At 38.2% G+C, this 24753-nt stretch overlaps 1 protein-coding gene across 1 annotated transcript in view; it reads left to right on the top strand.

Moving 5' to 3' along the window:
- Positions 1–544: 544 nt before the first annotated feature.
- The window catches only part of gabrb4 (gamma-aminobutyric acid type A receptor subunit beta4), a gene marked incomplete at its 3' end in the record, with an annotated part of 96397 nt that continues 72188 nt past the window's right edge, over positions 545–24753 (top strand). The window contains exons 1-2 of the mRNA XM_081390451.1: positions 545–677; positions 2916–3010. Of these exons, the coding sequence (XP_081246577.1) occupies positions 598–677; positions 2916–3010 (175 nt within the window). The 5' untranslated portion in view covers positions 545–597. The remainder of the gene's footprint in view (positions 678–2915; positions 3011–24753) is intronic.

A 24753-nucleotide genomic window follows, 5' to 3' on the forward strand; every position in this document is an offset into this window, starting at 1 on the left:
GCACCCCCCTCTTTGAAGGAGCATCTCTGGAGCCATGGCTTGCCCACAGCTTTGGACCTGGAAATTGCGACGACAGGTGTAGAAGAAGATTGATTCTCTTCCATTTTTTTTTTTTTTTTTCATCATCTTATCTTTATTTATTTTTCTCCATGTTTTGGTTGAAGAAGACTTTCCAGCACTTTCCCAGAAGTCCAGTCGAAGCTGAGAGAGATGTCTGATCTTCTGGTTTTGATCGAGGGGGTCTCTGACCTGCACGGATTTCCATAGCTGAAGAAAAAAAAAAAACAACTGGGACCCATTAAATATTTTCTGTATTTTTTATTTATTTATTTTTTTATTTTTTTTTTTTATTTTTTGCGGGGCCATCACACATGTGTGCATTTGTGCTTTGATCTCTGTCGTTCATTTGGCCTTTTTTCCCTCCCATCCCCTTCTGTTGGATTCTTTTGGATTATTTATTTTTTGGGGGGTTTGTTTGTTTGTTTGTTTGTTTTTGTTTTGCTTTGCTTTTTTATTTGTTTGTTTGTTTGTTTGTTTTACATCGGTTTGGAGCACAGGCGGTTGGATTACTGAAACTGAATAAACGGATTTGTGGAAATGTTGGGTCCTCAAGAAGACAAATTATGTGGAATTGTTTCTGCTCTGGCGGCTTTGTCCTTTGTCTGCTTTGTACAAAGGTAAGAAAATGCTATTGGAAATGATGACTATTGGATTGGATGAATGAGCCCACTTTTTGGGCAAATCCCAGCAGACACTCACATGATTCACTGATAGGGATATAGCGTGCAAAATGTTTAATTTCCTATGCCTTTTTTTTTTTTTTTTTTTTTACCTGAATAAACTGTGGAATTGTGTGTGTGCGGTGTCTAATAGAGAGAGAGAGAGAGAGAGAGAGAGAGAGAGAGAGAGAGAGAGAGAGAGAGAGAGAGAGAGAATCATAGGCTATATGTGTGAGAAACATGGTTATTTCAATTCTGCAGCGCATATAGGCCTGTTATTGAAAACCAACAATTTTTCTTTAGAATCTGTCATGTCTTTTGTTTGTCAATTATATTATTCACTTTTGAAAATAATAATAAAAATAATAATAATAATTTCCCTGTCCAGTTAAACAGTAAATGATTTAATTATTAACTAATTGAATATATATATATATATATATATATATATATATATATATATATATATATATATATATATATATATATATATATATATATACTCATACTGCATTCTCCATCCTCTTGGCCCAGTGATTTAACAGTGACATCTCGGTATTCTGGCATCAATTAAAATCAGGGCATGACAGAGCTATGTTTTGAATCGCATTTAAGCAAAATGTTGTAGCAACCTTCGGTTTCATCTGTAACAATATATACTGTATCTTTATGCAATGATCCACTGAGTGAAATATAGCCTACATTTACAAATGATCACTGTGCTTTTCTTCTGATCCACCCCCACCCATACCACCATGTCACTGGCGTTAGAAGAGATCCATCATCACTCAGCCAATAAGAATAAAAACGACGACGCCTATTAGTCAATAATGGTTAATGACATGTGTTCGCTGGTGATCATTGAGATGCGACGTGGATTTGAAGCCTCTGAGGCCGAAGACACATATATCTTTTCTCCATCTCATACTGTGTATGCGTAAACACCTGTAAGACAAATGACAAGACTCGTTATATGTTAAACACTGCTGTCTTTATTCATCGCATGTCGTGATAATTATGATTTTCTTTAAATCTAATTGAAATCAACAGTGGTGGCTTAAAACCCAATGCCTTCCATTTTGACGTTATACTATTTTCATTTCAAGTGCAGTGTGCATGGCTGAGGTATGGAATTTTCAAATGCATTAGTTTGAAGCCACATAAGCTTTTTCATGTGCAAATTATTAGTTGTCAAACACTAACATGCCTCTAAACAAGGGTTTTGAACCTTTATAGACTTACAGGCTCAACAAGGGACTGATATTAACAGGTTCAACAAGGGACATCATGAATAATATTAACAATATCAAACATAATTACACACATTGAGACAACAATTCATAATATGTAGATACATTTTTTCTTCATTTTTAAAGGTAACACTACATATTTTTCGTAAGCAGACATGTCCATAACGTGTAACGTAATACTACATCGAAAACTATTTTATTTATAAATTATTATGCATATACAGCCTTAATGACCACATATTAGTTGAGGCTGTGTAGAATATTTGCTCTTTTCAAAATGTGTCTGTCATGCCACAATATTACCTACAATGAACTAGTGAAGGCCAAATTGTAAAAAATGTGAACCTAAATTTTAAAATGTCTTTTAAACATTCATATAAATTTGATCCTAAAATCTTGATGTTGCTTAAAAAAAGGAATATGTTATGCGTCAACTACCCATCTGTTGACAGAGCCTCAGGGGCCCCTGGACCCCGAGTTAAAAAACCCTGGCTCTGGACTGCATGTTTGAACCAGATAAACCCAGTCATGCCAGTTGTCAAAGTTACATGTTGACCTGACCACCCCCATATGACAGTATGATGTTTGAGTGTCTCAGCAACAGGACACAGTCGTGCACAGTCATTATTAGATGTTTCTGTTTAAGATCCAATTGCGCTTTCAGTAACACTTTACTGTATGTTCTGTAAAACAATAAATTATTCAATCACATAGATTTATGTTAATGATTATGTGGTGGCTATATTGATCTAAAGATAAGCCTCTTCGGATTGGCAATTACGGCAAACATTCTCAGTCTGTCTAAATGAAAACAAAATGCATTGCTAATAAACAATCAAGGATATATGATTCAATTACATCATATGAATGAACAAATTTGCTATAAGCTGTATATTTGGTTGAGCTGAATTTTGACAAAAAGCGATCTCAATTCTCTCTCTTGCAGCACCTCCACCGGAAATACCGGAATATCTGTGGCCAAGACGACAGTGGACAAATTGCTGAAGGGGTATGACATCCGTCTCCGGCCAGACTTCGGAGGTACACATGATCCTTTCTTAAAAACGTATTCCTATACTCTCACCAGTCAGTCGCTATCAGAGAAATCACTTATCTGGAGTCTAGTGATAAACATTATCATTGGCAAATGCAGTACTGTATGTGTGTAGAACATATAGTGCTATGTTTTCCGCATTGCACATCTGATCATAAATATCCTGTGCAGGAAGGTTTTCAAAACTTGCTGGTTTGTTGCTCATGATCTCATGTAAAGATGGAATATAAAGTGACTGTATGAAGGCAGACATTTTCAAGAAATTGCTGAAACATCTCATGGTTCAATAGCATCAATTTCAAGGTTAGGCAAAGAAAACAAGGAGCTGTTTGGGATGGAAAGGCACTTTGTACTCTTGTGTATCCCGTATTTATTTATTTATTTTCCCCCGGACCCCTCCTTTCCTATAAAAAGTTGTGTGGGTACAGTTTTCACAAAGGCTGAGCACACAGTTTTAGGTTGCAGCTCATGGTCCATATTTCTGCACACGTTCACATTGTTGAAGGACAACGAGATGCTTTTCAAACCGCAAAGTCGGGGGGAAATTTTGTTTCACCACAACTAGAAGTTGGTTTGTCTGGCTATTCATCACAAGCATTCTGTTTGACCCTGATAATGCAAAGAGACTATAAATTTGCTACAGAATGTACTTTTCAATTCAGCTTTGCAGCTCTCCTTCATCTATCTACTTGTATGTCAATGTTTGCCACTATTTAAATATCATATGTGTATTATTTATGTTTTTTGTCAATATTTGATAGATTCCCTCAAACTGTATTCATGTTTTTACCATAGAATTTGCTGGTAGAGATGACAAGTCCGATATAGAATTCCTCTGATTTGCTGTATTTCAGGACCCATTGACCAATTGACCGTTCGCAAAGACCCGCCCCCTTTAGTTACTGTTGCTATGTCCGACAAGCCACGCTGCTCTCACGCCACACCATGTTCTCACACAGTGAAAAATACATCGCGGAGCAGAGAGGACACTAACAACGCACTGACAACGCACTGACAGGCAGGACAGACCAGGTTACTTTTGATATAAAACAAAGTCTCACCTTTCAAATTTGGTCATTTTTTTAAAAGAAATTTAAACAATAAATACCGCTTTGTGGCTCTTCAACGTGTCTGACAGATCGCTGTAGAGCCTAAGTTAAAGCTGCTCATGAACTGATCATCTCTTCCTTCTAGTTAATTTATAACATCAAATAAACATGAATGAACATAGGAAGGAATGTTGTTTTAACTGCGGAAAGATGTCAGTACACACCGTTTTTCAAGTTCAAATCCTCCAACGTTTATCTACTAACTCTCCTGACTGCTTTGTCCGACAAAAATGGCAGATTCGGCGGATGCCGGATTATGATTGGTCAGTTCGCCTGTCAATCAAACTCCCTGCGAAGGGTCAATTGGAGATCATTTACATGTTCTCTATTTTCTTCAACACCATTTTTACACCACACAAAGGATTTTTGAATCGTTTCAACAGGAGTGATGGCCCCTCCACAGAGCACTGATACAGCGCTGCACGTTTGCATTGGGAGCAGCATCCGCTCTGATGCAGGCCAGGGAACTGTAGTCTATCACATACTGATAATTCTATCATCAGTCAGAGCCCAAGTCTCCTGACACAACTGCTGACCAACTTCAGCTTTGGAGCACCGTGCATTTTAATTGGACCCAGACCGCAGCTACGCTAGCCAGAGAGAGAGAGAGAGAGAGAGAGAGAGGGGGGGGGGGGCTGTTTGGTGAAGAGGGCAGAGAAGAGAGAGATGGAGAGAAAGAAAGAGGCCAGTTAGGTTGTCGGGAAACCAGGCTGCCCTAAAAGAGCTTCATCTCTCTGGCCGGCTAGAGGGATAGCCGCGGGGTTTGGCCGTGGTGTATTTGTGTGTGTGTGTGTGTGCAACCCAAGTCACATCACAACACACATGAAGGCAAAGCCTGCTCACACACACATGAATTCACGCAAAAACTGTTGCGCAACAGTATTGCTGTGCAAAAAACAAACAAATAATAATGCCATTAACAAAATATCCACAAGCAAGTTTAATGAACCTATAAATGTACTGAAATTGCGTTGCACATTGCGTTTTTTAAAGGCATTGTCATTCTTTTTTGTGCAAATGTCTTATTATAGATTGCACCTTCCAATTTGCTGACAAAATTAACACTGAAAATGGCAAATTTCAATTCCATTTAGAGGGCTTGATATATAGATTTGGTGCTCAAAATTTTCATTTGTTTAAATATCATAAAGGTACTGATTATTAAATGGTTATACAGTTTGGATATCTAGTTGACTTCCATGTGCCTCAAACAAAACTGACTATTATTAAAGTGCATATATTTTGCTCATTTAAATGAATTATTTTATGTTATTTATTTTGTATTTTTTTTGGGGGGGGATATATTGAATATATTTACATGATTTAAAGTCCAAAAATGCATTGCCATTTTTCTCAGTCTCTATGGTTTCATTGCTCAGATCACAGTTGAAATTCTCAAAACTACTTGATCAAACTCCACATCATATAGTCACTTGTGCACATCATAAAAACAATTTATCATTCTTTTGAACAAACTTCCAGTGCTTTGGTACATTCATGCAATTGATTATGTACAATTGTCTGCTGTTTCCTACATTATCAATTCCTTATGTCATGTTGATCATATACTGGTTCTCTGTTGAATAGTATTATCCCTCAAAACATCTAGGCATTAGTTAATTGCGCAAGTCATTAAATGCAAAATGGTTGAACTAGTTGTCATAATCTGTCAAGCATATTTTCTATACATTTCTATTAGATTTTTTTGTTTTAATGTGTCCTGAATTGATGAACTGCACAGATGAATCTTGAATTGAACTAATAAAGGGGAATGTAACGCATTAGATCAACCAGCTCAGAGGTGCATATCTGGTAGACAGAGAACAACACGGGTACAAATTCTGATAATAGAAGAACATCAGAGAAATGAACAGGGTCAACAGCTGGGAAGAAGAAGATGAGTATAAGGATGCTTGGAGGAAGGGTAGAGAGGCAAAACAGTTGAAGAGTTAGAAAAGGCCAATGACGTACTGTACTGTAGGCACATTTCCGATAAAATAAAGGCCACTATTGTGTACTATGTTCTCAATCATGGCGTTTCAATGGCAGAGGCTGGTCGAGCGGGGCAGCCAAATGTTGAGAGAACAACCATGTCCTCAATCATTCAAACGTTCCTTAGACAGATCAGAACAGGTATTTAATCCAACAATGTGCACTCTTCTGTAATACTTTGTACTTACTATAATGCTGTAATGCTTTATGTTACAGTAGTCCACTCACATTTTACAGTATACAGTAAATATACTTATGCAGATACACACATATATTATAGAGATACATACATGTCTCTTTCTTTGACATTTTACTGTAATTTGTTGTCAGAGAAACAGTAAAAGCGAAACAGACCTGTCTCTTGCTATCAATATCTTATATACGCTAAATTTGTACAGTTGAAATTAATCTTTGCCATACACAAAAAGTGCCGCCTTGTGCATTTTCAGTTAGTCATCAAAACCATCATCAGGAAATACTGACAGAGTATTCAGTGTTATTAACAACATGGCTAAGCATTTGGACTATGTTGTTTGTGAACAATGACGCAAGGACTTATTCTGATGGCACTGATAATGTTCACTGACATAAATTGATGAACTATTGATTTGTTACAGGCTTTTTTAGGTAATCCATTGTGTGGTGACAGGTTTGCATAGTTAAGGATGATACGAGGAAATTAACCAAAGCGACTGAGAAAAACTGTATTTTCTCATACTATACATTGTATAGTCTGTATGTGTATAGTTCAAAATAGTTTTTTTTTTTTTTTTACTCAGTCCAAACCTGATTGAGTTTCTTTCTGTTTAACAAAAAAGAAGATATTTTAAAGAATGTTGGTGACCAAACAGTTGACTGTAGCCATTGACTTTCATAGTATTTTTTCCTACTATGGGAGTTAATGGCTACCGTCATGTTTGCCAACATTACCAACATTCTTTAAAATATATATACATTTTTTTTATTCAACAGAGGAAAGAAACTCATACGGGTTTGGAACGACATGAGGGCGAGTAAATGATAACAACATTTTCATTTTTGGGTGAACTATCCCTTTAAATCATGTGAATGTATTCTAGCAGACCCACCCACATCCATCCATGTATTTGTTAGTTCCAGTCTTCCTATTGTAGCCATTCTCACCCTGTTAGGGTTCATTGTCTCAGCAGCAGTAGATGATGAGTCATTTTATTCAGCCTTGCTTTACACTCGACTTTGTTGCCCTTCATGTTAGCGTTATAGTTATTGGCTTTGGCTCCAGCTCTCAACAAGTAGCCCATGGGTGTGCTGTACGGTCTGAGAAAGCAACCTGTCTGAGCAGAACTCAAATCAGACTCAGCTTGAGTGGAATACAAAACCCTGCTGCTTTGCTGTCTACTGCCTTGTTTCTTAGGCAATAGCCTGAGTCCTGACTGAAATTGTACTAATACTTGATTTGAAACTCGTTGTAGGCAGCAACGCAGTGAAGCGTAAAAGACTTGTGACTCACAATTGAAGTCAGTATAAAATTAGCATATTGCCAAAGCAATGTTTATGTTTACATGATTATTTTACACTGTAAACATAATACATGGTGCAGACAAATCTTGTGTGACACAGTCCACTTTCAACCACAAAAAAAAAAATCTGTACATTTGTTAATGAAAAAACTATTTAACTATTTAAATTTATCTGTTTATAATCTGAATTTATATCAACTCCTTTCACAGTATTTTCTTTGCAAGTGTCAATAGTATAGTTAGATGTTATTCATATTTATTGCAAATAGTGGCAGATACTATTTGCTCTTCATTTGTTATAGTACATTATAAAATTGTATGCAATAACATTCACTGTATATTATTATATGTATTAAAATCATAAATTGATGCTGACTTATTAGGATCTTACATCGCTATCCCTTCATATACCCCTAACCATATTGAAAATTTTGATCGGTAAAGGTGTCCTCGTAGGTCCAGGTTTGTAGTAACATATGAGTTGCACACATTGCGGTCAATGTGTTAGCCCGTCCAGTCAACATCAGGACACCACATCCAGTTTCAATTATAGGTCTATTAAAATCTGTAATGAACTTTATATCCACTTTTCAAATGTTTCCTTAATTTTTGCTTAACTCGTTCTCCGCCATTGACGAAAATGTCCGTCATTTGTGAGAAAACGCATTGACAGAATTGACTTTTCACTGTTATACGCTAGGGGGCGCTATCACAAATCTTCTGAAAGAGTACTGAATCTCCTGATCAAAACAGATGCGAAGTAGCCTGGGAAAACCCAGACAACTTCCGGCAAATTTAGATTTGCTCTGCAAGTAAGTCTGGCAAAGAGCTCATTCAAGTCCATTTCCCCATGCCGAGAAATCAAGGCACCAATCAGAAACGTTGAGGCGGGCTTTACACATGACGATCGCTCTGATTGGTTTTAGGTCTAGCCTATCCAGAGGCATTTGAGCGACATCCACTCCGACGTCCGTTGGTGAAGCACACCAACTTTTAAATGCATTATTATATTCAAATTGCAAACACATGAGGACAGTCTCCATGAAAGACCCACTGGCAGATGAACGTGTTACTACATTTCTCTCCGAAACGGTAGGAAATTAAATTAGATTTAATAGAGGATTTTAACTGTGACAAGATGATTGACAGGTATGAAGGTAAATCAGTAGCAAAACTCGAGAGCACGTAAATGTAAATTTGAGAACTTGTACAATAAATATTCGTACTTGTACATGAACATTTACACTCACAGCTCCCATGTGAAAACCTGTAAAATAAAAATCTGAAGTTGAATGTTGAAATTTGCACTCGCATACAATAGTCACAAACCTGTATTCTGAATCTGAAGCTGCAGACAAGTAGACACAAATGTGTAAAATGCCATTCACAGAAATACAACGACAGACACAAACTTGTAATATATATTTTGCGTTTAATCTTACGTTCACATTCGCAGTACTACCTCAAATAGGCACTTGCAACTTCTCAAATCTGTCACTGCAATTTCAAATTTCGCGCCTTGACTTTTGCTACTCTTTTCGCGATATATCAGGTGCAAAACTAACTTGTGCACTTGAAACTCAGAGGCGGTGAGAGAGAAAGGGGGGCGGGAGCGGGGGGTTTAAAGGAGCCGTTTTATTGGTTTGGCAGCTAGCCAATGAAATGGGACTTCGATGATGTCACGAAACCCGTGTGCACTGAAACGTTAACATGGCTTAATGCATTAGACTGATATTAAAAGAAATAAACGATTTTATCAAACTCAGTAAACTCAATGCTTATAATGCATACGACAGAAAAGCAGATGAGCAGATTTCTTTTTCTTTTTCTTTTTTTTTTAAGCTGAGGGTATGTTCCTCCTTTTGATATGTTGCATGTCCAGGAATTCATACAACAAAATATTCTGGGGGCCATGAAAAGGGAAAAGAATGGGAATCGGAAAATGGTGGATTCAAACTCGAGTAGTTGCATAAAAAGTTTGTCTTTTGTCATTTGTCTGGCTTAAATAGACAGTAGTGGGCGGAGTTAGTGTAATAAGATGCATAAGCATAAGATGCCAACAAGATGGGCTATTTATGTATTTATTTAACATAAACCAGTGAGAGATACAAAGACTTGGATAAATGAAAACTTAAAATAGTGGAAGACAGAAACATTGCAAATATGTTGAATAACTGGTCCATAGAAAGTTGGACATATAATACAGGATATAAATTAATATTGTAACATTGTTGCACAACCATCTTGTTTCCATGACACTTGCTTTCTGCATAGTAATGGACTATTTTTCTTAGTGAAACTTAAAATATTTTCAATTCAGAACAATATTTAATGTATTTCCATGTATTTATTTATTAGATAAGCAGCTGTATAATAAGTGAGATAACGCACAACCAGTTGGTCATTGAATGTAACTCAAATGAAACTTCAGGGTTATAACGAACCTGTTGCAAATTCTGATCACCCTGTCTGGGTTTATTTCGCGATCTTGACCAGCCGGCTGTACATGATCTATTATGTATAAACCAGCTAAGAGTGTAAATATCCCAGTGGAAAAATGACAATGGAAAATGATCATTTTGCTCCATTCAAATGAAACCGAATTCCACATTGTCTAGAAGAGGAAGACACAGGATTAATTACAGCCTGTGCTGGCCTTATTTACAACCTCAATAATCAGGGCAGCCTCTGAAGGTCTCTGAAGACCTTGAATTTACGAGATTGCTGTTTCTCATTTCAAGTCATCCTCTCTAACAAAGGATACCTTCATGTTCCCAGGTCTGGTTGAGTCTGGATATGTTGCTGGGGCCTGTTTATGTGCTGCCCATAAAAAACATGCTGAAAGTTTAATCAACAGAATGGAACATGAATACAGTTGCCTAGATACGCAACATGTCACACCCGAGGCCATAAATCAACTACATGTTTTTTTTTTTTTATTGCAACATAAAGTCTTCTTTTTTAAATATTAATAATTATTATTATTAATATTCACAGTATGCAAATAAAATTACTCAAAAACTGATCTTCCTAGGGATCCTCATTATAATGTTAAGATAATTATTAACATAAAAAAAGATACTTTGAAACTGTAGCTTGCCAAGATACAAGCTACTCATTCATAATTTAAAAGCTACAATATCTCTATTTTTTGAATGAATGAACAATCTCCAATAGGTTGACAACCATTAAACTTATACAGATATATTACATCATAAAACATCATAATGTATTAACTGTGTCCAGAACAGCAGCATTTAACTAAATATTTCACTGTAAAAGAAGACCAAAAACGCACCAAAAGAACTTGAATCAGTAAGAACTATCCAAACAAACCAATTCAATAAAATGTGATTCACTCTATAAGAGAATTTAAAGGGACATATATATATATTAAAATCTTTAAAATATCTTTGTTTGTGTTGAACAGAAGAAATAAACCCATACATGTTTAGAACAACTTGAGGGTGCGTAAGTGAGGACAACATTTTCATTTTTGGGTGAACTATTAAGGTGAACCCACTTGGCTGTGTAGCTCTGTAACACATATTTATGTGTGAAAATGAAACACAATTACATTCACATACCAGGGTCACACTTCTCTCATCCCTAAATATGTGTGAGCACAAACAAAATATTTACCTGTGTGTGTTTACATTACATAAGCAGTTCATGTTTTCCGGCACCCCTCCAGACATACATCCACCCACCCACACACACACACACACACACACACACACACACACACACACACACACACACACACACACACACACACAGGGCATTCTGACAGAACAGTTCTATCGGTCTGTATCAGAGGATGGTTTGACTAAAATTCCTATCACAATCTGCCTGTATGGAAAGCTTCCAATTGAAAGTGTGTGAAAGTATCAATTAACCGTATTTCTCTCTCTGTACTGATTTGGTGACGTGGACACTACTAATGCCAACAACAGCAATGCTGTGCTGCAAACAAACACTGGAGGTATCCCTTGTTGAAAATTATACTTTTAAAAAGAGTACTTATTACGGAAATAATATACTTGAAAAGAATATGTTTAGCGTGCAAACTAAATGTAATGTTCCCAAGACACTCAATTGCATGTTAATTGAAATTAAATGCAATTATTTGAACTTACATGTTTGCTTTTTGACACATTTATGTAGCACTTAAGTAGCCCTCATCTCAGTATGTAATTTCATATTCACATCTAATGTCCATGAAAAATGGGCAAAGTGTGCTGTTGAATGTAGGCTACTGATAAGCATTTATAAAAAAATTGAAATATAGCCTATAATTTCATTGTCATTTCTATTGAAACTTGCATGTATTCAAATATATTGGTACATTTGTAATGATGAGGTTGCCATGTATATCAAATAACTAGGGCTGTTTTCGACTAAGGATTTTCATAGTCGAATCTGATTCGTTAGATTTTGCCGTAGTCGACTGATAGTCAAACCTTTTTTTTTTCTTTTTTTTTTTAGATAGCAGCTCGATTTTTTCCATTTCAAACAAAAGAGCTAAAAAACACATATATATCACACATATATCATAACATTTCATAAACATGAGGAGCAATATGAGAGAGAAATTTGGTGATGGTTGTTTAGGTACATTAAACCACGTAAAGCTTTTTCACGCCCATGAGAACCGCGTGGAGTCAACTCACAGCCGCTCCGCTGCCCTGCTGAAAATGTGAAGCAGAAACGCTTAATATCAGATAACGTCCATAATAACTGGACTCTGGGTTCAATTTTTTGACCATTTTCAGTGGTTATGAGGAGCAATATGAGAGGGAAATTTGGTAATCGTTGTTAAGGTACATTAAACAACGTAAAGCTTTTTAACGCACATGAGAACCGTGTGGAGTCAGCTTTTTAACGCACATGAGAACCGTGTGAAGTCAACTCACAGCCGCTCCGCAGCCCTGCTGAAAATGTGAAGCCGAAACGCTTAATATCAGATAATGTCCATAATAATTGGACTCTGGGTTCGATTTTTTTTATCATTTTAAGTGGTTATGTGGAGCAACATGAGAGGGGAATTTGGTAATCATTGTTTAGGTACATTAAACCATGTAAAGCTTTTAACGCACATGAGAACCGTGTGGAGTCAACTCACAGCCGCTCCGCAGCCCTGCTGAAAATGTGAAGTAGATTTTTGAATACATTTTTATCTATTTACATTAGTAAGCTACAGGACATCGTCTTTCAAAACATGACCTGAAAAAATAAAATAAAAATGGTACCCAGCCCTTCTGAAAATGTGAATGCGTCTCTGTCCCCAGCACATTTCAAACCAAACTGACGCCCATGTATTCGACTATGAGGTTCATAGTCGAATCAGACCTCTCCGAATCGAATCGTCGAATCCTCGACTATTAGAAGTCAGCCCTACAAATAACAATGTAATATCAAATAACACACTACAGATAAAATTAATATCAAGTACTTCACATCTGCTTTTGTATGTTGATCAACACATCAAAATAAGTGTACTTCATTAAAGCATGGCAAAATACTTTTAGATTATAATTATTTAAAATGTACTTTAACGTAAAACTTTTCATTTGATATTATTACAAATGGTACTTTAAAAGTGTACTTGAGTTTGTTAAGAAACAGTACACTCTCCTTTAAGTACACTTAAATGGCCTTTTATTTCATTAATATTATAATATATGTGAGTATAGGTTTTTTATTTATACTTTTAAGATTTGAAGTACACTAAAAGTGCACATTTAATATAATTTGTCAAAATAGTTCACCCAAAAATGTAAATTCTATGATCATTTACTTACTCCTTGCCACTGTCGCCTTTGGCCTTTGGCCTTTGACCTTTGGCTTGCTTAGTTGGGGACACTTAATATTCAACAATATTATCGATCTGCCTGCATTGACACCATTAAATGAGAACTGAACTAAGTTGGACGATGACATCACTGTTCACCAGAGCGGCTATATATATATATATATATATATATATATATATATATATATATATATATATATATAAATTAACTCAATTAATAACTTAAAGGTGCATTGCGCAACATTTCATGTTAAAAATACCCGTTTTTCTAACCCATATGTTTAAACAATTGCCTGATGGGCTGAATGAGCCTCTATAATCCTGTACAGTAAAATAAATAAGAGGGATTCGGGTCGGAATTTGAGACTGGGCGTGACGTCATGTGCGTTCAGTTGCAGTTTCACTTGTCGCCAGAGGGGGCATAGTTCTGCAAAAACTCAGAGACTTGCGCAATGCACCTTTAACGTACATATAATAAATAATATTACTTATTAATAAATAACTTACAACAGAAATGAACCATCACTGAACTATACTTAAGCTGGACTATGACACTATTTTCTTCTAGATCTGCTGCACAGCAGAAACAAACTTTGTTGCATTATTTTCCTGTTATCACTGTAAAGCTGCTTTGAACATATCTGTATTGTAAAGAGCGCTATATAAATAAAGGTGACTTGACTCTCATTTTTATTTCTAACCATATGACTTTTTTTTTTTTTGTGAAACGCTATAAAATCATTTTAAAGAATTGTAAACTGGTTGCTTTGAGACTTTCAAGATTCAAAAGGATGCTCAAGCACCATAAATGTATCGTAAAAGCAGTCCACATGATTTGTGCTACACTATGTCCCAAGTCTTCAAAAGCCATACAATATCTTTGTCTGATGAAGAGACAAAAACTGAAATTATGTCATGAAAATCTTGCCTTCTACCGCAGCTCTCAAATTTCATTTACATATGTATATTCAAATATGTTTTTTCTCGTGACTGATCACAATGCACCAGTGTTAATATGTGTATATATACAATATAAAACCCACATCAGATTACTGCTTTTCACACTATGCTGGATTACCTCTCTCTGTATGAACAAGAGGGGTGTCCTGCTCCCTGAAGAATAAGGCCTATAGTCTAAGAGAGAGACCATTGAAACGAAACTATGAACAAAAGGCCACTAATTACATTATCTTTGAAGACCTCACCATTTTTCCCAAGATGTAAGTGGCCCCCATGGACTGCAGGAAAACTAATAAAAAGCAGTGGCCTGTAAATTGTAGCAGTAAGTGTTTTTCCTGTGCTGGGTTATCGGCATCACCTTCAACTTTACTACTGTGGGCAATGTTTTAAAAGCTTTCATATCAACACTTTGTAAATTACATTGGAATTTAAAGAAATGTCATGAAAATATATCAGATGTGCTGTAACTATGTAATAAACATGTGATAGAAAACATTTCTAAAGCATTTATAGCTGCTCGGTATCATAATGCTGAGTAAATAGCCATTTTATGCAACTCCAGCTTTCTCCTTAACCAAAACTGAATCACAACCATTTAGAAAAAAAATTATAATAATAAATAAATAATAATATTTAGATTAGATTAACAGGGCATATTCTGTTAAAGTGCTCAATAATGTGTCAAGCTTTAGAAGCAAACATATAGGGTTCCTAACTCAAGTGCTATATGCCACCACATCTCATAAGTACATTTACATCGTAGGGCCGATATATAATCCAAATGGTTGCCAAGTCTTAGACAAATAGCAGTGCAGAGTAGCCAGAGGGCAGACCATCTCGTTAGCAGTGTGATTTACTGTCCCTGGCCTTAGACCACTGTGTATGTGTGTGTGTTTGATGATATGTATTCACTCTGATGGAACGTACAAGCTGACACTTCTCCTTCAAGCTTAATGTATTGCTGTGCATTACATGCAACTGTCATGGACGAGGTGCTTTAGATAAATCTTAACTTGGGAGGATGTATATGTCTGTACGCTGTCTTAACGCTGGACAGTATGTTACTGTGATGTACCATTTTCTGAGGCTCTCAGGGACTTTTCTCAGAAAACCATGTAAAGCTGGTCTGCGATATGATGTCAGATGCAATTTCACCAAGTTGTGGTTACTGAGCAATACAATGATTTCTCTACTTTTTCCATTTACTATCTCTCACATGTGTACAAGCTTAAAAAAATGGAGTATGTAGTGCTAGTCAAACAGAGGTTATTCTGGGGGTGGGGCATCAGGAATGTATCACAGCATATTCAAGGGGCTCCATTAAAATGCCAGGAAAATGGACAAATGTGCCTGCTGTGTTTGATTTGGGCATGGAAGGCAGGTTCAAAGAGTCACTGGCCAGTAGCAGAGCTCCCCCAACCTTATGAAGGGGAACCGCTCTGAAGGGATTTTGTACTAGATGTGCAAATGAGAAAACCTGGCCACCAACTCTCTCCCATCCATCAAGTTTGAGCCCCTCACCCTGGAGACAGCCCTTTACAGTAAATCTGGCTGTCATCACCTCTGAAATGGGTTTTATGGTCTCAGATCCCACCGTTAACAAAGCTTGAAATGGTGGCGACACATCCGTAAAGCTGCGAACATGTACTCTTTTCCCTTAAGAGTGAGTCTACTCTAGGCCTTTGGTTCCCTTTTGAATGGGATTTCGCACTGCACCTGAAAAATATGCTATGGGGAACACTGCATAGCTTCTTGTCAGACACAGTGTCTCGTTCCCCTTCTCAGGGAACCAGGGGTACATTCGTAACCGAGACATTTTTCCTCGTGTCTTGATATTAAACCAGGTTTATATCATTCAAAGTGTCAAGAAGCCTTTGCAGTTTCATCATTGGCAGCTGTCAAGCAACTCCATAACAACCAAAAAGAGTACCCTAGCAACCGTTTAGCAAAACGTATATCTCTGCATCAAAACATAGTATAGAGATGGGACTTGGCTCTTTTGACTAAATCATGGTAAACTATGTCATCCTAGAATCATAGTAAATCATACTAAAACATGGTAAATCATGGTATACTATAGTAAATCATAGTAAACTATGGTAAATCGTGGTAAATCATGGTAAACTATGGTAAATCATGCTAGAATCATAGTAAATCATACTTGAACATAGTAAATCATGGTATACTATAGTAAATCATGGTAAACTATGGTAAATCATGGTAAACTATGGTAAATCATGCTAGAATCAGTAAATCATACTTGAACATGGTAAATCATTGTATACTATAGTAAATCATGGTAAACTATAGTAAATCGTGGTAAATCGTGGTAAACTATGGTAAATCATGGTAAACTATGATAAATCATGCTAGAATCAGTAAATCATACTTGAAGATGGTATGTCATGGTATACTATAGTAAATCATGGTAAACTATGGTAAATCGTGGTAAATCATGGTAAACTATGGTAAATCATGGTAAACTATGGTAAATCATGCTAGAATCAGTAAATCATACTTGAACATGGTAAATCATGGTATACTATAGTAAATCGTGGTAAATCATGGTAAACTATGGTAAATCATGCTAGAATCAGTAAATCATACTTGAACATGGTAAATCATGGTATACTATAGTAAATCATGGTAAACTATAGTAAATCGTGGTAAATCATGGTAAACTATGGTAAATCATGGTAAACTATGGTAAATCATGCTAGAGTCAGTAAATCATACTTGAACATGGTAAATCATGGTATACTATAGTAAATTATGGTAAACTATAGTAAATCGTGGCAAACTACATTTTTAGTGGTGTTTTCTAAGACAAGCATCACTACTGTTATTGCTCATTCTTAGGGTTAGTAATCTGAATAAACCTCAAACCTTAAAGATGCATTGATTATTGGTTTGCATAACCAGCTCCAGATTATTGCTTTGCATAACCAGCTCCATAAGTATGGCTTTTCTGATGTAGTATTTATCAGTAGTGTAGTACAGCACTGCACGGTCTCACAATAAAAGAGCTCAAAGAATTGTAGAAGCAAGCTATAATGGCAACACAATGTAATGTCAATTATCAACTATTTTTGGTGAATTGGTGGCTAAAACATAGGAATTTGTAGGATCTCTTTCATATGTTTTTGTACAATCTGCTTGTACCCAAGTGACTGTTTGTTTCGGGGATCATTTTTCCCCCTAATAATCGTTTAGGTACATTTTTGTATAAATTCAAATTGTACGAGTCCATACGAAAATGCCACCTCGTAAAATAGTAACACCTGTAAGATCGGATTGAAAATGGCATGGCTGCTTCAACAAATGCATTATTATCTAATTTATGCATTTTTGAAACACTCGGTTAGGCCTTGGGTAAGATTTAGTGTATTTGGTACATTATTTTTAAACATGATATAGAATTAACTTGGCACCACTCACCGGACATTTCATCTGCAATATCTCAGACTTTAAGAGGGAACTGAAAACCCATCTCTTCCTTAAATGCTATTCTTGATTTTGTGGATGATTTTATGTGTAATGGCGTATTGCTGGATTGATTATTCGCTTGTTCTCTTCTACTTTATTGCTGTATTTTTTCCATTGTTGTATTGTGAAATGTCCTTGAGTTGGCAGAAAGGTGCTATATAAAATGAACATATTATACAACAACAAAAAACATTGCCAGATTCATGATCATCTGTTTCTGACTGAACTGAACACACTTTTAGTGCCACTCACTTTAACTTTGAAGGTGTCATGAAGCATGGACATGTTTTTCCAATTGAGACTTGGTTGCAGTTCTCTCTGACATGGAACACAAAAGAAGATATTTTGAGACACATTCTTCAAAATATCTCCTTTGTGTTCCAGAGATGAAAGAAAGTCATACAGGTTTGAAATGACATGAAGACTCCATGAATCCCTTTAATAAGCAACCAGATGCTCCATGTAGAATAAAAATGTCTTTAATAGGCTACTGATTTGACTGAGAGTCTCTCCTGAGTGTAAATATATTCTTAAAAATATTATTTTTAGTAATGATTTAATGAGGGAAAAATGACTGAGTGCACATGAATGTTACCTCAAACCATGCGGCTCGTTGGATATCTGACTTATTTCTGCCTAGTGGATATGGTTGGGTCAAAACGATGGTGAAAGACACGAACGAACGGCTTTTTTTATTGAAAAAAAATAATACTAATCTTAAAGTTGAACAATATATTACAATTTTAAAGTATGGTTAAATATATAAATATAAGTAAAACACAACAAATTTACATAAATTCACAATAAAACCTTAGCCACCTAACCCAATTACAATAATTTAACACTAAATAAGTTACAGTACTAATAACAGCAAAGTAGTCTGTATTCTTGGTATGCTACAAACCAGCTTTAAATTTTCAGCAATTCTTTTGTAGAAATATGACGACATTTTTGCCTTCTCTGGCAAAATACGACACCTCTTATTGCATGTCCTGCACAAGGTGAGCATTATTTTAGAACGTATCACCTTAAATGCTGTGACGCAAAACCCCTTGTGGAAGAAGAACGCCGTCATGTTTACAACCGCGACAATGAGCACTCATCAGGATCAACTGAATGCTGGATGTGAAGTTTGCGGCTCTATTGTTGCAGTAAACTCGCACAACGTTCTTGAATGAATCATTTATTAGATGTACGCAGGTCTGTTATTGTAGGGACATCGACTTCACATTTTCACACTAAACATGACTCGGAACAAAACGAACTGTGATTGGTTGCGTTACATGTCAGTCAGTCCTTGGCTGATATTTTTTATTCTTACATGTAAGTGAATGTATTTTGTCATTTAAGAAACATTTATAATGATCATCATCATATATGTTAGTTGATCTAACGCACATTGTTTGCCATGTTAGTACGCACCGCAGTTCAGAGTATTGTATCTGTCAGATTTAGCCTACAACACGGCAATTCATCCACTTCTCCCGAAATACATAAAAGTAAGTGACCGGTGAAATGTGAGAAGAACAGAGTAAATTTTATAGTTACCTAGTACCTACAATGTGTGTCTAAACACGTCATCAATTTATAATTGAAATGATTGTTATTGCCGATTCCATAGACATCAGTGTGTATTTTACAAACTATAAATGTATTGTTTTGCTACTTATGAGTATTTAAATGTCTGACACCTAAAATAAACCTTATGTGAAAACACTGAATAGTTGTGATATATGACAGCGCTGAGCGCGTCTGTCTCTGGCTCAGCGCCAGCCAACGCGCGATCGTAGATTTGAATTTAGCAGTTGATGATCATGCAATGCACTGAACATTCTAATCACACCGGTGTGATCAATCGTACGCGTTAAAGGGTAAACTAGCAATCACATTCAGTAATGATGCTTCTTACGTCCATTTTGGAGAACCAGAGGGCAAATATTTCAACCGACAGCTGAGGCATTTAAGTGGCACCGAAATGATGCACCGAAATCTGCATTTTGATTCGGTCCGGTTACATACTCGTTACTTGGGTACCGGTTCCATATCGGTACCGGTTTCGGTACCCAACCCTACTGGTGGACAATAAGGGGCCATTTTCTCTGTGTAATCTACAAAAACGCAAATTTGTGAAACGGTGACATCATGTGCATGGGCATTACGTGTTCAGTCTATAGGTGCAGAGTGTTTCTTTACAAAGTGACATCGTCAACTATTGGCCAGGCATGTAAAGTATAATACAGCGCTTTAATCCCTGTGAACGGGGATCGTTTTTACAATGTTCTCATCTTTACGCGAAACATGCAAAGGAAAAACGTTTCCGTTTTTAGTACATCGTTGTCGTGTTAATGTACCCTAAATCTAGCAAAACAATTCCATAGACCTAATCTGAAGGAGAGACACAAGAGACCAGCATGTCATAGATATTTGGGATGGGCTTTTTTGATTTAAGCCACTAAGCAATCACCTACTGTAGCAGTAGCATAAAAACAACACAGTGCAGAGAGAAAAGTTGAAACACTCTGATATGTTGAACATTACATCATGTTGCTGCAGTGGGTTCGCTCCCACCTATGGTTTAGGTTGTCATGGACACCAGTGCATTCTCTAAATAGTTTGCACTAACTGCTAACACACTGCCATCTTGCAGACACTTGCCTTCATGAGGTCAGACTAGAGTCAGATGGCAAGAGAGGCTGCAGTTTTAGATGGAAAGTCTTCGAAAGAAGACTGGGTGGAAGTCTTAACTGGTGTGATTAGAACATTCAGTGCTATTGTGCCTGTGGTTTGGCACATGACCAGCTTTTTTTGTGTTGCCATGGAAATAATGAGGTGATACATTTTAAAATTAGGTTTACCTTAAAAAAGCACACTCTGGGGGCCTTTAGTTAGAACATTTTTGTGTGAAAATTGGTGGTTGGTAACCGGCCATTAATGTCTGCGATTAATTATTTTAAAATTCTGTGCTAAATGTCATTCTGTATTGTTCTGAACAACTGCCTCTGGTAGGATCAGTAACTGCAGTGGCCAATCACCTGATAAACACAGTCACCAGTTATTAAATAAATAATGTTAAATTTTTTGAAAGATTGGTTGGCATGTGCTCTCATTCACAGTGTTCATACAGGAGACACCTATTGTAATCTGTTGTCTTGTAGAAAGTAAATGATAAACAATTTATAGAGTGAATGACAGACATATTTCATTTTAATTTATATATTTATTTTATGTATTTATTTTTAATTTGGGGGAGAAATATGTGTGGGAAATGTTTTTTATAGGGTTATTCTTACAAAAAACCTTTCCCACACATATTATTATTATTATTATTAGTAGTAGTAGTAGTAGTATTAGTAGTACTAGTAGTATTAGTAGTAGTAGTATTTGAGTCCACATTATGCCCATGTGGTCCGGGTATATTACATGAGAAAGTCAGCTCATCCTGGGAAAAGAGATACAATTAATAAAATGCAACGACCCCCCAACAGTTAAGCTATGAGTTTGATAAACCCGCATGACTCAAAATGTTCTGCGACCACACTGTGCCTCATAGGGGACACACTCCCATATCCAAGGACAACTGCTCACCGCAAAATCTCCCCTAATTGCTGACATCTTTCCCAGCTGGCATAAAGTCTCTTAATTAATAATTAATACACCTACAATGCTTCAGCTAGTTTCCCTATTAATTAACTTGACTCCTGCAAGCAGCCACACGGTTTCTCTCCCATGTCCCGACGCTTTAAAGAAAAGGAGCTTTTTAGGCGTGTGTGGGCTGAAAGAGCATCAACGCTGGATGCGAAAGTAGCGCGCATTCAGCACAAAAGTGCGGCATTGTCAGAGCTGGGCGATAAATGGATGAGCAGAGCACGGATGATCTCTATCCCGATGAGCAGAGAATGTCTTCTGATTTATGGGGGAAAGAGCCGGTCGAAGAGAAAATGCTTGAGGAGGCTGTTCCTTTTGCTTTATCTCATGCTGCAGTCCTCTTTTTACTAGATGAACATGCTATGTGTGTGTGTGTTAGGCAGTTATGCTTGAAAGGAGAATAAGGAGACCTATTAGCTGGCACGTAACCACAGAAAGCACACTTCATTGTTCACCAACAAACTGCATGTTTGACGAGACTCACTGCAGGTGAAGGCGCATCACAATAACACTCATCCCCACGGGACCCTGTTCGCACCCCCGGTGATGGATGGGGAAGACTAGTCCTTGGGAATCAGAAGGGATCAGTCAAGGACAGGATACGGCCCTGTGATCGTTTCAGATAAATACACAGTGAAAGACATGTCATTTACCGCAGGGCCTGAGATGGATGCGTCTGGCTCAGTGGCCAGGAAGCATGTTTAAAAACCCATTTCATTATTATACCTCTACAGAGCCTTTGGGAACCATTGACCTTCCGGGTGCATTTAGAACAACTGACACACAGATGACACTAAATGTACACTAGTGTTGCCATCCATCCGGTTTTAAGTCGGACGGTCCAGTTTTGAAATAACGTGTGCCTACCAGCTCAGCCTTGAGCTGTATACTCATTTGTCCTCCTTTTAATATCATCATCATTTTATACATTATCCAATAGTATATGATTAATAAATAAATAATAGGTTACACTTTATTTCGATGGTCCCCTTTATACACTTTAACTATAAGTAACTTTGCAACTACATGTCAAAGACCAGTAATTAAAGTAGTATTGTTTGTAGACTATAGGTTAGGGTTCAGGTAAGTAGAATAAGTTGACATGTAGTTGCAAAGTTCCCTTTCGTTCAGTCAATACTCGGCGCCGAGGGCGCCCTCTCGCCCGGCCCCAGCAGCAGCCTTTACACCATGGAGTTGGCTGCAGGAAGGCGGCCCAGACGGCGCTCCTGAGATGGGCTGCTTCATATGAGACTGCTTCAGCACTGGCCTTGTGATTGAGTCCCGAGGTGGGCATGGCAACAGGGCACGCTCCGAGTACCAGTTACTCCAGCCTGCTGTCAGACCTTCACCCCGTAGACGAACATCAGCTTTCTATGGGCCGGTGTGCCCTTAGAACGAGTTTCCAGTCATGTTGTTGTGTCAACAGATGCCTCCACCATGGGCTGTGGTGCCATGTGCAATGGACATGCTGCCGTGGGCTCCTGGATAGGACCTCAGCGCCTTTGGCATGTCAATTGCCTTGAGTTGCTGGCGGTACGTTTGGCTCTGCACCGCTTCCGTGCATTGCTCAAGGATCAACACGTACTAGTCCGTTCAGACAATACCGTGACAGTAGCGTACATCAACCGACAAGGTGGTCTGCGCTCTTGCCGTATGTCGCAACTCGTTGACACTACATTGTCTTTCTGCAAATGTTCCTGGCTTTGCAATCCTATATTGGGGTCAGAAGAAGACGTTTAGAACACATTTGTGCTGCTCGTCTGGATTACTATAGACGGAGGTTACGTTCGAGAAGAAGTTCGACAATAACCCCGCCCCCAGCCCCCGACGTAAGCATGATGTGGTAAAAGAACGGTTCTAGTCCATCAAAGAGTTGGTGCTGCTCTGGAACCAATTTTCCTGGCCGAGAACCAGTTCTTTGGCTGTCGAAACACAAAGAACTGATTCACGAGTAGGCACCGGCTCCAAACCGGCACAGCACTGCCTTGGTGGAAAAGGGGTAACAGTTTCAGCCACTTCCTGGAGAATGGATACTCCATCCCCAGATGGTTCAGCTGATTTGGGAACAGTTCGGCGACGCACAGGTAGATATGTTTGCCTCCCACGACTCTTCCCATTGTAGCCTGTTTTACTCCCTGACCGAGGGCACACTCGGTACTGATGCTCTGGCGCACATCTGGCCATGGGGCCTCCGCAAGTATGTGTTTCCCCCAGTGAGCCTTCTTGCACGGACTCTGTGCAAGATCAGGGAGGACGAGGAGCAGGTCATTCTGGTTGCGCCTCATTGGCCCACCCGGACCTGGTTCTGCGAACTAGTACTCCTTACGACAGCACCTCCCGGGCCAATTTCTCTGAGGAAGGACCTCCTTTCCCAGAGACAGGGAACCCTCTGCAACCCTCGTCCCGATCTATGGAACCTACATGTGTGGCTTCTGAACAGGACGAGGCAGGTTTGAGTACCCTACCACCTCCGGTGGTGGCTACCATCACTTCTGCTTGAACCTTGTCCACTCGACACGCCTATGCGTTGATGTGGAACCTCTTCATCACCTGGTGCTCTTCTCGCCGAGAAGACCCCAGAAAATGCCCGATCAGTGTCGTGCTTTCCTTCCTGCAAGATCGGTTGGAGCGAAGGCTGTCTCCCTCCGCCCTCAAAGTGTATGTTGCCGCTATCGCCAACTCTCACGTGATCCTGAGACCCAGGCCTGGATTCGTGCCTCAGAGGAGGCAGACCCAGCCAATGGCATCATTGTTTTACATGTTCCTTCTGGGATATGTTACCCAGTATACCTTGGTATTCTTGTGTTAAGCCTAGCCCTTCGTCCGTGCTAGTCTCACGGCAAGGAGCTCAGTCTTGCGCAGGGCACTGGAAGACAGCTGATGTGGCGTGACTGATTTGGGACCCCCTTTTTGTCATTCACTGAATTAACTTGTAGTGACTGAACGAAAGGGAATGTCTCGGTTACATATGTAACCCTCGTTCCCTGAGGAGGTAATGGAGGCATTACGTCCCTCTGCCACAACCGCTGTACCGCTGGAATTGCGAGTTCAGTCTCGGCTCCTCAGAGAGGAAACATAATGCGAGATTGCCACCGCTCCTCCTTTTATACCCACGCGGTGGAGCGGAGTCGTGGCATGCAAATTCCGCAGACCCAAGGCATTTTAATGCCATTGGCTCGTTTTCTAAGGTGATAGGCTTCTAAGCGAAACCCCCATTTCGTCAT

The sequence above is a fragment of the Scardinius erythrophthalmus genome, assembly GCF_964197995.2.
Source record: "Scardinius erythrophthalmus genome assembly, chromosome: 17".
Lineage (NCBI taxonomy): Eukaryota > Metazoa > Chordata > Actinopteri > Cypriniformes > Leuciscidae > Scardinius > Scardinius erythrophthalmus.